General features: G+C 39.7%; 1 protein-coding gene across 1 annotated transcript in view; it reads left to right on the top strand.

Moving 5' to 3' along the window:
* LOC124545807 (odorant receptor Or2-like) overlaps positions 1-13923 on the top strand; it is a 37072-nt gene extending 23149 nt beyond the window's left edge. The window contains exons 2-5 of the mRNA XM_047124753.1: positions 490-589; positions 9743-9844; positions 12404-12629; positions 13769-13923. Coding sequence (XP_046980709.1) covers positions 490-589; positions 9743-9844; positions 12404-12629; positions 13769-13923 — 583 coding nt within the window. The remainder of the gene's footprint in view (positions 1-489; positions 590-9742; positions 9845-12403; positions 12630-13768) is intronic.
* Positions 13924-15391: the final 1468 nt, after the last annotated feature.

The following is a 15391-nucleotide window of genomic DNA, read 5'->3' as shown; positions in this document are numbered from 1 at the left end:
CATCACTTGCATAGTTTCAACAGTTTTTGAAGTTAAAAGTATAGTTACAACGGTGTGAAACCAAACATACGCCAAAAATTAGAAGAAAGTACTAAAAATGAATATTGTTGAGTCTGCGTTTTTAAGAAACCCTTGAATCGAGACAACTCTTCAAGCGACATTCCGCCGAAAGTAAGACGACAGCATTTCTCTGATCACTCGCAGAAATCGCCGTAAGGGCGACGATATTCAGGAGTACCTATCTCTTATTTACAGCTGTCAGAAAATAGGTTTTCGCTAAAGTTTGTAGATAACTTCCCTGTATGGACAGCTGAGATTTGGCTTGCGTAATTCAAGTGGTGTTAACGATTGGTGGCAAAAAAAAATTGTGCGGTTGATGATTTCGGATAGCTTAAGAGAGTTCTTGGGTTTAAAAGTTTATGTGTTTCGTATGAAGGACGATGAGAACCTTTAATTCAATAATTCATTGAATTCATTTTCATGTTCCAGGTTCGTCAGGCATCTAAATGGCACCATGAACCCAATAGCAACGACGCAGTTTGTCTTCAGCGTCCTCGTCGCCTGTTTGGCGCTGTTCCAGGCTACATACGTAAGGTCTTTCATTATGTTTCGTTATACAGGGCGACAATTGTTGACCTAGATGAAGAAAACATAAATTAATTACAAACTACGGAGTGCACACACTTTATTCAGCATGTAAACGTTACTACAGATATTCGGATTTAGATTATGGCATGTTCGATATGCCTGCCACGTGCCTGCGTCATATCATAGCCAATCGATGATGTGGGCAGACAACAGCGGAATTCTACATGACCCGCTGAAGTTTCGGAACATCGATGCTGTCGACGACCTCGTGAATGGTTTTTTTCAGCTCAGAAATTTTTTTCCAGTTATTGCTGTACACCTTGTCTTTAAATATAGCCCCACAAAAAGGAATCTCATGTATTCAGATCTGGAGAATATGGCGGCCAATCAAGATTCATGCCAGTGGCTTCTGGGTACCCCATAGCCAGAATGCGGTCCCCAGAGTGCTTATTCATGACATCAAACACTCCTGCTTCAATGGAGTCGAGCTCCGTTTTGTATGAACCTCATCTTGTGGAAATCAGGGTTACCTTGAATAACGGGGATGAAATCATCTTCTAAAACCTTCACGTACCGTTTGACAGCTACCGTGCCCTCAAGGAATATCGCACCGATTATTCCGTGACTGAATATTGCACACCACACAGTCCCCCAAATGCCCCAGTTTTGCTTACTGCTTATAGCTTATTGACGAATCCATTCAAATGAAAATGGGTTTTGTCACCAAACCATACTAATTCCCATCATTCCACGTGGCCAACCGTACAGTTTGAACGTCCTAATGCAAACTGTTTAGAAGTTACGACGATTTTATTTCATATAGTTCAATAATTGTCGCCTTGTATCTATGGCTACACTCATGAGCAGCTGTTGTAGAGGAAGTAGCGATCCGTTTCTCCTTGATGACGGCTGCTACCCGTCATTAAACTTTGCTCCACGGGACACCGTAAGCGTTGGACAGTCACCCTCACCCAGGACAATCCAATTCCTGCCCACTACTCAAGCAGACAGACTACAGAGGTACTAAAAAATACTGTTCATTGGTTGTTTCGACACTTAGGTCATTCTCTGTAGTCCATATTACATCTTAAGCGATGACATTATCAGTATGAAGTAGGAGCGTTAGTGGAAGACCAGGCGTTGTGGAGGCTCGTACTACATACTGACACTGTCATTGCCTGTGAAAGAGGGCGATGCCTCATACATTTTTCTGATTTTACTGAAATCTAATAAACATTATGTAAAAGCAATACTAATAATGTGTACTGATTTCCCAGACAGATAAGCCAAAAGTTCCGAAAATAAATTTTCTGCGATTTAATAGATATTACACAACGAGAGAAAAGGTGCAAAGCGGTATAATTTATAAGCAGGTCTTCTGATTTGGACAACTTGTATTACAAGTTGTACAACTAAAAATTTAACAATAGCAAGAGATACAGAAAGTTGGTGTTTGACTATCTATTCTAATTTTGAAGATATTAGCAGACTAATTTGAGCTCTTTACACACATTCATTATCTAAAATATTAGTCCACTATTGGACTTAAGCTAAACAATTTTAGATACTCATTCCGATGTGCAAGTATCACAATAAATTAGCTTTTCTTCAGGCTCACCATCACATAACGGGTATAGACCGATACACTGCATTTGAGGACCTTAATTATTTCTTGTTCCTTGTCAACTTCGCAGATCTTGCAGACAAGTTTGAAGACGTATTGCCACGTCTGGTATTGTCACGTTTGATTATGTCAGTTTTAACTTTGATAGGCTTTCTTTTGTCTTTCTCAGATCCTTTCTCAAAGAAAAGCCACCTGTAAACACTACTGGCGATTTCAACAGTGGGGGTGTTGCTCTGCTTCTTAATCTTATTCATACAGCTGGGGTAAGGGAGATATCTTGTAGATCTACTGACACTCTCCAACAATCTTTTTTTGTGCGAGTTGAAGACTTCAGGAATGCACAGTTTAAAGTTAGTCTTGATATGCTAGCCAGTTCCTGACTTGCCTTGTCACTCGCATCTGACTGTGGATGGGATTTAGTCACAAAGAAGTCTGACTCCCGAAAAACGTATGGATCCAATGAACAGATACCAGATTTTGAAAAGCCACTTATAGAATTTTGTTCATCCCTGTTCTGCCATATGACTCTTCTAACTGCTGATCAATCCTTGTCTTACTAATATAGCTGTCACAATCTGGACGAAAGCATTGTCAGGGGGTTGGTTGTAGTAAGCAACGTCTAGTGGCTATAGTCTGTGAGTGGTGTATGGAGGCAGGCAAAGCATGTCTGTACCATTATCTCTAGCTAAAGTTATAGCAGCAACACATATGGGACGTACAGACGTTAGAAGGACTAATAGATGAAATCAATTGTTTACACGTGTATAGTGAATATTATTTTAAAATGTACCGTTGCAGTTTATGAGAAAAGAGGTTGTAGAGTTTATAAGACGACCCCATACTTTTTAAACTTACTTTTTATTTCACAGAAGTAAGAGCGATTTAAAATGTTCCTGTGCTATTTATCACTACCTTTTTTTCTTGTTTTCCTTTTCGAATTCCTCTCCCGTGGCGACCACATCATCTCAGAGTATCACTTGCAACCTACGACCTCAATTATTTCTTGGATGTATTAGAATCTCTGTCTTCCTCCACAGTTTTTGAACTCTACAGCTCCTTCCAGTACTATGGAAGTCGTTCCCAGATGTCTTAACAGATATTCTATCATCCTGCACCTTCTGCTTAACAGTGTTTTCCACATGTTACCTTCCTCTCCGATTCTGCGCAGAACCTCCTCAGTCCCTACCTTATCAGTCCACCAAATTTTCAACATTCGTCTGTAGCACCACATCTCAAATGCTTCTTCGATTCTCTTCTGTTCCGGTTTTCCCACAGCCCATATTTCACTACCACACAATGCTGTGCTCCATATGTACAGTCTCAGGAATTTCTTCCTCAAATTAAGGCTAGATACTTGTAGACTTCTCTTGGGGTGCCCTTTTTGCCAGTGCTAGTCTGCATTTCATTCCCTCCTTGCTCCATCCGTCATTCGTTATTTTGATGGCTGGGTAACAGAATTGCTTAACTTCAACTACTTCGTGACCATCAGTCGTAATGTTAAGTTTCTTGCCGTTCTCAATTCCGCTGCTTTTCGTTACTTTTGTCTTCCTTCGATTTACTCTCAATCTATATTCTGTATACATTAGACTGCTCATTCCATTCAGCATATCATGTAATTATTCTTCACTTTCACTCATCATAGCAATGTCATGAGCGAATCGTATCATTGATATCCTTTCACCTTGAATATTAATACCACTTCTGAACCTTTCTTTTATTTCCATCATTCTTCCTTCGATATTCAGATTGAACGGTAGGGACGAAAGACTACATACCTTTTTAATAAGAGCACTTCGCTCTTGGTTGTCCACTCTTATTAGCCCCTCTTCACTCTTGTATATGTTATTACCCGTCTCTCCCTGTAGGTTACTTCTATTTTTCTCAGACTTTCGAACATCTTGCAAGACTTTACATTGTCGATCACTTTTTCCAGGTCGACAGATCCTATGAATGTGTCTTGATTTTTCTTCAGTCTTTCTTCCATTATCGGTCGCAACGTCAGAATTGCTTCTCTGGCGCCTTTACTTTTCCCAAGGCCAAACTATAGATCATTCAACATATCCTCAGTTTTATTTGCCATTCCTCTTTATATTATTCTTGTCGGTAACTTTGATGCATGAGCTGTTAAGCTGGTTGTGCGATCATTTGCGCACATCTCCGCTCATGCAGTCTTCGAAACCGTGTGGATGATACACTGTGTTTCCAACAGTCAGATAGTATGTCGCCAGACTCATACATTCCACACACCAACGTGAATAGTCATTTTCTTGTAACTTCCGTCAAAGATTTTAGAAATTCTGATGGAATGTTATCTATCCCTTCTGCCTTATTTGATTTTAAGTCTTCCAAGGCTCTCTTAAATTCTGATTCTAATGCTGGATCCCCTATCTCATCTACATCGACTCCTATTTCTTCTTCTATCAAAACAGACATATCTTCCCCCTCATAGACATCAGCACCCCCTAATCGCTCTCTCCTCTGCATTTAACAGTATAATTCTCGATCTACCCTTAATGTTATCACCCTTGCTCTTAATTTCACCGAAGGTTATATTGGTTTTCCTATATTCTGAGTCAGTCCTTACAACAATCATTTCTTTTTCGATTTATTCACATCACTGACTATAAATTATCTCTCTAAGCATCAGTAAGTATACACTCTGACAGCTTCACAAACGGGTATCTAGTTCCTCATAGGACAAAATGAACTTGAACGACTCCCCGCCAAATTCTCAACGGTCTCGCGGTCTTGTATGCCCAGCGACTAGGCACAACACATTTTGGTCAGTATGCAGCATCACTGTGCAGGTAGTATACTAGATGTGTTTGTGGTAAATTTTAAAAGGTGACTGAATTGATAAATCTTTAATATCGATATTGGCTATTGAGAATGACGTATGTATAGATACCGATGTAGCCAGTAAATAATATTGTCAGCATCACTGATAACTTATATAGTCACCTCTAGTGTGTTCGTTGAGGCTATTTGACAAGACAGGAAACATGATTACAGAGATAGGTCGGGGACCGCGCCTCCTACCAAAACATTCCCTCAATGCTATATTTCTATTTTCTCCACATCCTCTCCCAACAAAACTTCAGTCACCTCATCTTATTCGGCGGTTAAATCTGGCCACTTATATACCCACCCCACCAAATCTAGCAGTGCCTGCCTTTCGTTTCTTTGTCAGGGCTCCTGTTCTCCCTACTCACCTCCATCCACATCCAGAGACTTTGTTGCGACCTCTCCCTCATCACACTTCCACACCCGTCAACAAAACATCCTCTCATATAAAACCCAGACTTGATGGTTGCCAAAAATCTACAGTTCCGTAATACTTTACCTCTGTAGTCTAGGTAAATTATTCAATTCTTATTCTCCTCTGTGTAAATACCTGCTACAGTCAAAAAATGTTTTAACGAACAAAACATTTTCCACGTTTCATTTCTGTGAAACATTCGCTTTTTAATAGTTTACAATTTTTTGCTATGTTTGAATTTTTTTCTAATTGTTTGGTAGAAGAGGAATTGTATCGTAACCTTTAAGAGCCGAACATCACACGTATATTGTAACATAGAAAAAAATAGTCGAAGCTGTGTAAACAGCAAACACATCTCGCTGAGTGGAGTCTCGCATGTGCTTAGTATGACAGAGGTCAGGTGGCATGGACGCTCAAATAGGCATTTGTAAGTATATGTAGTTCTCTTTAAACTCGTCTAACATACGACAGAGTGAAGGCTTTCACGATCGGGTGACATTCCTTCTGGTAAAGTTTTCGGCGCATAAAGTCGTGGTCGTAGAAACTCTTATATTCCTAGCTCCCAGAATAGGATCAATCGAGAGAAGTGTGAACACACGGCAAAGGAATACAAAAGATGCCACTACGGAAAATAGAAAAGTAGGCTGTAGCAGACAATGCGCTTCAGTCAGGAAGTCATGGAGTGAAGTTTTCTGAAACCACAACTTTATCTACGGCGACGAACTATTATCTACGGCTGTGTAGAGAAGCCATTGAAATACACAAATATAGGGATAATTTTAATAGGAAAGAAGAGACCATGAAACTTAGCGACATAAGGACAGTACCTCTGCAGAATCGCTAAACAGTTTTGTATCGTTAACAGAACGACAATCGGTAATTAATGTTTATCTTTGACAAGTATTGTCACTGCTTATCACGTATAACTCCGGCCACGTACTCTATCTGCAATATACATTTCGCTCTCAGACTTCAGACGTGTCAGTCGGCAACAGTCAACGAAGGAACAACGCCTCTGAAGATGTACTGCGCAATTTTGGACGAAACGTTAGAGTCAGAAGAGTTTCGTAAGCCACGGCCTTATAGCCCGAGAGGTTTACCAGCATAAATTCATCTGGTCGTGAAAGCCTTTATTCTGTCATCAGAGGCCTCTACGGGGCGCCTTTCTCAAAATCATTCAGGTGTTGGAATCTTTCCGTAAGCAGAGAGCATATTTAATTTGTACTTTAACTCTCTCGTAGCGTTGTAAATCGTCCTCAATACCTAATTCTGAAGAGGATTTTCAGGACAGCCCGGGATCATCGGCTTTATAATTATACGGAAGCAGCACTACTTCGAGGAAGGATACATTATACAAGACTAGAGATGGATTGTCTTGACCGTGAGTTACTGCAACTGTATTTATTTTTAACGTAATGTACAGACAGATCTATGGAACAAAACAGATTACCTTGTGTTTAGATCTATGAGATCTGTGACAGAAATAACAAATTTTTGATATAAGAAGAAGTTCGAAAATTTACAAACTTATATAGAAAATGCAGACAATACAGTGATTTCTGATACTGTTATTAACAAGTCAGGGACAGTGTTATCTCACGACTGCCCTTGCAAAACGAGAAAACTACACTATAAAACCGACGAAAGTACCAGTTGAAGATATTACAACGAATGTAGAAGCATCTATACGTATTCTCCTCAAAGAAACGGCTAATGCAATCCGGACTGAAAACTTCAAAGTGTTGTGCCTCAGTAAGCCTTTGGAAAGGCTCTTAGAGATTTAAATGCGGGGGAAGAGATAGTGATTATTTCTGCTGATTAGGGGAATGCTACTGGTCTTATGAACAAAGAGAATTATCGGAGCAAAATTTTGAATCTTTTAACGTCAGGATAGTGCAAAAAACTTATGAAAAATCTTACCGCCAGCGTATTGAGGAAAACAAATAATCTGATAAAGTCATCTACTTCCACTCAAAAAGAAGAAAAAAGAGCTTTATTGAAGACAGAAGCTTTGTGTCCTAAGCTTAATGGTCTACCCAAAATTCATGAAATTAATCTCTGAGACCCATGGTTAGGGCTGTCAATTCTCCCACGTATGAAATATCAAAGTACCTGGCACCTCATTTACAGCCATATATTGAGAGCAGTGACTCATATACAACAGACTCGCGTCATTTTATAGAGAAGACTGATTGGTTAATTCTGTCTCCTGAAGATATATTGTAAGTTTCGACGTACTGCTTCTGTTCACTACGATACCAGTCAAAGAAGTTATGATTTTTATAACAGTTATTTTTACTGCAGGTTTGTCTGCTCTTTTAAGGTATTGCCTTATTTTCAGTGAGTACTAGTAGGATGATAAATTTTATGAGCAACTTTACGGTATAGTTGTTGGTAACCCACTAGGTCCTGCAATAGCTGATTACTATGTGGAGAAATTCGAACAGTCAGCTTTAGAAAAACCAAATAACGAATCATCTCACTGGTATCGGTCTCTGAATGACACATTTGTGGTCTGGATACACGGTGCTAAAGATTGGACGAATCGTTTGGTTGTCTACGTAAAATAAATCCAAAATACAGTTCAACATGGAAATAGGTGAAATACGATGCTTATATTGCAGAGCATGGACTTCAGTCAGAGAGTCATGGAGTGAAGTTTTCTGAAACAAAACTTTTATTACTTCAACGAACTATTATCCACGGCTATGTAGAGACGCTATTGAAATATATAAATATAGGGATAGTTTTAGTGGGAGAGAAGAGACCATGAAACTTACCGACATATGGACACGAGCTCTGCAGAATCGCTAAACAGCTTTTATCGTTGACAAGACGACAATCGACAGTTAAGTTTTATCTATGACAGCTATCATCTCTGGTTATCATGTGCATCTCAGGCCATGTTGCTTTTTCTGCAGTATATATGTCATTCTAAGACCCAATTTTCATTTCATCAGACCATCCCTGGTAGATGAACCGGGGACGTATAAACGACAGAGGGGCTTCGTCCCCGCCGTAGCCCTCAGTGGTTCACAACCCACAACAGGACACAGCAGTCCACTCACCCCACCTGCGCCCCACATCGAACCCAGGGTTATTATGCTGTTCGGCCCCCACTGGACATCAGTTTTAAAGTGGCTAGTGAAATGAATGTCGGTAAGTCATTTAAGATCAAGAATGGACTACCCCAAGATTTACTTCTAGCATCATTAGTCTTCAACCATTACACTAGCGTCGAAAAAAAATTCGTATAAGCTGATGATCTGACCATAGCGGTGGAAAATGAACCTCTTGGGAAAAGGGTAATGAACGTGAGACAATTAATAGCCGTAGACGTTGGCGTTTCTGCCCAAATCCATCTAAGAGTGAAGTTTGTGCAAGTAAACAGCTGAAAGTATTCTTTAACGAACAGAAGTTGAAAGTTGGCTTCCATCATAAATATCTGAGCATTGCGATGGATAGCTACTCAACCTATGAAGAGTATTTTAAAAATGTTGGTCAGAAACTAGAGACAGGAAATAATATTATTAGAAAATTTAGTTTTTGATCGTGGGGAGCAAATGCATCCACACTTAGAACAGCAGCAAGATCACAAGTCTTCACCGTTTCAGAATATTGCATCCCAATCTGGCTAGAAAGTTACCATACCGGCGAGGTAGGCGTGCATTTCCATGAATCTAGAGTAAAATTGCCGGTACGTTAATGTCTACACTGATAGCGTGGCTCTCCGTCGTCAGTAACATAGCTCCAACAAAGCTAACATGCCAAAAAACAACTATTGATGAATACGACAGACATGCCACACAAAAAATTTACCTCTTCAATATGTAGCAATGAAATTATCAAATACACGCTAGAAATCGCGGAAGCCAATATAGAACCACAGCCAAGTAAGGGATAGAAGACATTTAACCTAATGCATTATTAAACTTTCAAAACATAAAACAGTTTCTTACTCCTATAAAATTATGGCTGGATTGCTTACTACCAATTCCGACAATTTCTTTTTGATATACTATGACAAATAAGTTATGTTAATGGTATTCTGTTTATGTGGGACCTTCTGCATGATGAAGATCTCTGCCTTACAGTTCCCATACTAACTATTGGCTTTTTTTTCTGGCACCTTGGGCTCCTTCATTGTGTACTTGCACTTACTACCGATTCACGTTTTTGACTGAGCACACAAATGAGTATGGTAGATATGGTAGCTAGCAATATTAAAGAATTTGTTTCTGATTCTGAATTTTCGTGATTTCCTTCTACAGAGCGCTGACATCACGGCAGTTATTAGATGCGTCTCTTTTCTTCCCATTCCTGGAGGTCAGGTGTATCTCTATTGTTGGGCTGCTCACCATGTAACAGAACAGGTGAGAACTATGCTACATTAAATTGCTTTCTATTACTATTTACTTTCACTTTTTTCCTTCTCTTCTTTGTGAAACATCCCACATACTCCCCCTATAAGTGTTCATTTACATATGGTACCTGGCTCTTCAATAAAAGTGACGGTGATACTAACACAGATATTGCACAGAACCCCGCCAGGTAAAAACCTGAGTGGAATGACATTTTTCACTACGGAATACTTTTTATCCAGGTATACAGATTCAACATGAGTACGTTGTGTGTCCTGAGTGGTAATGGATGGTTGGGAACTGATACCTTTCGCTTTAAATTTTGTTGATAAATTTCACACATGACAAAACGCAGTAATTTCGTAACCCACCTACTAGCCCAAGAAACATAATGTTAAAATAATCATAGTGTGATAAGTGTGATTAATCAGATGCACAAAGAAGTTTTACCTACTAGAACTCTGCTCACGATTCGCTTGGTTACCTACCTAAAATTATAGACGTGATAGTAATTGTAAGGCCTGAATAAATACTACTGCTTTCTTTTTTGGATGTATTTGGTTCAAACAAATCACACAGGTAGTTCCGAGCTACAATTACTTCACACATTGTCAGACATAATTCTTCGCATCAAGAAGCAAAGCAGTTGATTTTGTTTCTTTTTGTAAACAGTCAGCAACAGAATAAAGTGGATAAGCGCAAATATAAGGTCTCATCAAGATTTACTTAGCGTCTGACAGTAAAATATAGGAAAACCGCCTGAGAGCTGTATGATATCACCAAAACATGTATGAATGACGAGAGAAAAAGAAGGACTGGTGTTTCCTCAAAGTAAAATCTTCAAAACAAATTTATTGATCTAGTAGAGGAGAGCTGGGCAAAGAGGCCAGACTCAGGTAGTCATATTTTTTAAGGTCCATGACCTTAGTAGGTAATGCACAGAAAGAAGTGATTACAATCTGGTCTTATTGAAGTATAATATCGAACAGCTACATTACCTTAGGGCCAAATTAAGTGCCTTAAGCAATTCCATTTTTACAAAGTGTTAAAGTGGCCACTTTCCCTGACATGAGCGAGGAAAGTGGCCACTTAATATTAAACTTAAAAACAAGGGATAAAAAGGTATGTTAACAAAGAACAAAATACATTTTATTCTAAAATATGAATAGATTTAAAATATTTCCACTTTTCACAAATAAATGTCAAACTGTGTTCCTCAATTTCTTTGCAGAGTTCGTGGGCCCATAGCGAGCAGAGTTGGCATTAAATCCACTGCCCTTCTGTCCTTGGACCTGTAAATTTTTCTTAGCAATAAGTTCACTCATTGTCTGCATCCTTGTCGTCAAATAGAGCCCTTTCCTGTTCCTGGCACTCTTCTTTTTATGACCCTTAATCTCTTCGATTTCTTTGCGTTTCTCCTTCTTCTTAGTTTCTTTTTCCTCCTCTTTCCTTATTTGTCGCTCGTATGTCATTGTTGTAAGTACTTGATGTAAGTGTAGTCCTTCTTACGACCACTGCTGTTAACGTTTACCTCCCTGCACAAGGTGGCCAGAAGCCGCCATCGAGATGGCCACGTTTCCAGGACTGACGCCGTTACACAGAAGCTGCATACCATTACCAGAATTTCATCAACTAAAGTAGAATTCTGGAGTCCAGATGTGACAATTTCAACACAATTTCATGAAAAAGACGTAAGTGACTTTCCCACTCCACAATAAATACAACAAATGACCGCTTACCTTCCATTTGGGTAGCTAAATTAAAAAAAATATATCTGACGAGTAGCATGCTAGACAGGTTAGGTAAACGTAAACATGATCCGTAGTAAGCTGTAACGTGAAATTTATTTAATCGTGCGATTAGCAGAATTCGACAAAGTGTCATTGTAACATCCGTATTTCATGTCATTTTCAAATGCAGGCTAAATACAGATGTTAAAAATGTGCTTGACAATGACGCTTAGTCGAAATTAGCTAATCGCACGATTAAATAAACATAGCATTACAGCATATGCCGACCATGTTTAAGTTTATTAAGCATCTGTAGGGTGTTTATCCCCACAATTACAAAATTTTAAAGACAGGTTAGACTTCAAGGGCTGACTCGACCCTCAAGGGAGAATAAGTTAAATCATTTCCCACAGCATGCCAACACCCTATAGCCCCCAAACCCAAATGACCACTTTTCCAGTCCCTCCCCTACACATGGACGCTAATAGTGAGCTTACATAAACAAAAATCACCTCAAGACAAGTATATCACGAATGACACATATTCATCATGAAGAGAATAACACTCACTATCTGCAGAGTTGGTTAGGTTCACTACTTGGCGTCTGCTATTGTCCGATGAACGAAACATTTAATGACTAACGATGCAACTAGCGTGCAAGTTCTTATTGCTTACATTCCTTGTTTCTATTAACGTAGGCTTCGCAGATGATGCAATATTTTAGTCACTAAGGTAAACTGATTACTTGGATAACCATCTGCAGGAAGAAAATTAGTCTCTTAAGTCGGAGAAGTAAAACAAGTTACGGGATTTACAGTTTTCATTTTTCCGTTGTCAATAGGCGGAGGCGGTTTCGACAGCAGCGTACGGCTGTTCGTGGGTGGACGCGGGAACACGCTTCAAGCACGCTCTGAGGATCCTCATCAGCCGCGCCCAGAAACCGCTCATTCTCACAGCCGGATACATCTATCCGATCAACAGGGAAGCGTTTCTTTCGGTCAGTACGTATAAGCTCATCTGCTGCATCGCACAACAGCCTCTTGAAGCAATAGAATTTACCGGCATGGGTATCAGTTTCTTTGGTGGTTGTTATGGGCCAAAAGTCTATACATCTCTTACAAATAGCAGACTTCTGCCTAAATGCTAATTTCAAGTTATCAGTGTAAAGCAATAATTCTGAATAGTCTATCCGCATCTGTACACAAATGTACCAGCTACCCATACATTCACTTAGCAGTTAACTGTAAGTTCCGATGCTCAATAATGCTGCGTTACCAGTATCCGTGTGTTTAATGAGTATGGAAATGCATTGTTCACACTTAAATCACTTTCAGAACAGCACTGCTACAATTTGTACTTATGTAGTTTGAATGAAACGTATAGACATTTGTCTATCACGCCAGCTAAATAAATGAAAATTATCTTCTCATCATAATGGTGGATCCCCAGTTAAAAATTTGTTAAAACCGTAACTCACTAGCAGTTTTAACAGAAATTTTATCATTATTTTACTCCATTAATTTACTCTAGAGATACCAGTAACATTTACAACAGTTTTCAGTTGTGTGTCTCTTTCCACGACCAGATACGATGGCAAAGCAAAAATGTTTCTGCTTGCTGGTGTGAGACAACATTTTTATTCTAACAATGTTTTTCTCTTTCCACATAATCCCTTTCTGGATAAATAGATTTTGGCAATCTTCCCTATTTTTCATGCCACATCCTTCATGTATTATAGCAGAAAGTCTACAAAATACACAACCACAGCCGTTTTAACATATTCAGTGGACCCAAAACTTACCCAGATACAGGTTTGTCTAGATTGCGAAGTCTACAAAATACACAACCACAGCCGTTTTAACATATTCAGTGGACCCAAAACTTACCCAGATACAGGTTTGTCTAGATTTCGAAGTTCTGTAGGAGGGTGAGGGTGACGAACCTGAGAAATATAGTGATAACCCCCAATTCATACTTGAAATCCTCAATTTCCCTATTGTAGACATGCTGAAAGGGTACAGATATTTTGAGACTAGAGAAACTTTAAAATATAGACGACTGTTACCCATCCAAAATTGCTGTTCCCTTGATGTCGGGTATGATTAATGTTAGGTAAGATGCTGTTTTGTAAACCCATGTATAACACGGTATTTTTTCGGCTTGGTGCTGAACAGCTTCTGCTTGAGATATTCGTTGTGTTACGCAGTGGGGCGCAGCAGCCAATGTAACGGCGTCACAGCAAATGCCGGCCGCAGCTCCAAGGAGTACGACAGATGGCAGAATTTCATGAAGCCAAGATGTGCAATTTCGAAGAAGAGAATATCAAATATGGATGTATGTTTTCGCCAGTCTCTTGCCTGAAGCCTCTGGATAGACCCCTCACGAAAGCATCTTCTGGGACATCATACTATGTGTGATCACGACAGAGAATAAGTTAATTTGTCAACAAGAACTCCAATCTGGTGGTTTAAGTAGACTGGGTAAACAAGTCTTTTGTGGTGTATTATGGTTCGAGAACTGTACGGGAGTACTGCTCGATCACCACAGTCACAGTACAACGCAGTATAAATAACACGAGCCCATGCTACACACCCGTAATCTCTATTGTGAACAGGTGTCTGATAAACGTACTTCTTTTTTTTTTGTCAAGGCTAGTTCTCTGAATTTTTTCATTCATTTGTATCAGAAAATGAGAGTAGTATTCCCGAGATAATATTTTATCTTACGTAAGCTCACCAGTATAAGAAAACCCTTTTGCAAATTTCAAAAGAATAGTCGATGCCTCTCTCCCACGTACAAAAAAAGAAAAAAATGTGGCAACCATTTTACTCAACGGTATCTCATGGTCAGATCTACACGTAAAATGTATCATACAATTAATTAATATATGACTACAGCGTCAAATGTTTCAAGCAGCTTTAATCACCTAGCGCCTAATAAAATATTGTATAATTTATCGACCTCCAGTTTTAGTTTCGGGACGGCTTTGCCGTGGATCATCTTCTAGAGTACAATAACTTCTGGACTGAGGCGTCGATTTCTTAAATGCGCATATGAAGAGACAGAGTCATCAGCATTCAGCAGCTGGGAGATGAGTAATCCAAAACACACTAAAAAAGGAAACCGCGCCATGAAGGAATCATCCAAATAGAACGGAAATCGGTAAATGTGATGTACTTCAACAAACAAGCAAATGATCACAATTTCAGAAAAATTAGATGATCTATTAAAGAGTAGGAACTCTAAAGTAACGCGTTACTCCAAATGTGGCACTTACGCAAGCAGTTATTCGGCTTGGCACTAATTGATAAAGTTGTTGAATGTATTTCTGAGGGATATCGTGCCAAATTCATGCAATTGGCGCGTTAGCTCGTCAAAATCCCAAGCTGGTTGGAAGGCCCTACCCGCAGTGCTCCAAACGATCAACATTGGGGGGAGATCCAGCCACCTTGCTGGCCAAGGTCGGGTTTGGCAATCGCGAAGGCAAGCAATACACACTTTCGCCGAGAGTGGAAGGGCATTATCTTACTGCAATGTAAGCTCAGGTTGACTTTCGAAGTACTACTCTGTTGTAACGATGACTCGGATGCCAACCAAAAGAGTCCTGCTATGAAAATGAATGGCGCCCCAGACCATCAGCCCTGGTTGTCGGGCCGTACGGCAGGCGACAATCAGGTTGGTATCCCACTGCTGTGCGGAGCGTCTCCAGACACATCTTTGGAAATGAAATGGAAATGAAGTCCCATACTTCTTGACAGAGCCTAGGGGAGACCCGCACTGCCGTACTGGGCAAGGTCCTAATGGAGGTGGTTCGCCGTTGCCTTCCTCC

Source organism: Schistocerca americana, chromosome 8 (genome assembly GCF_021461395.2).
Source record: "Schistocerca americana isolate TAMUIC-IGC-003095 chromosome 8, iqSchAmer2.1, whole genome shotgun sequence".
NCBI lineage: Eukaryota > Metazoa > Arthropoda > Insecta > Orthoptera > Acrididae > Schistocerca > Schistocerca americana.
The sequence above is the reverse complement of the archived record's forward strand: the minus strand, read 5'-3'. Positions and strand labels throughout refer to the sequence as shown.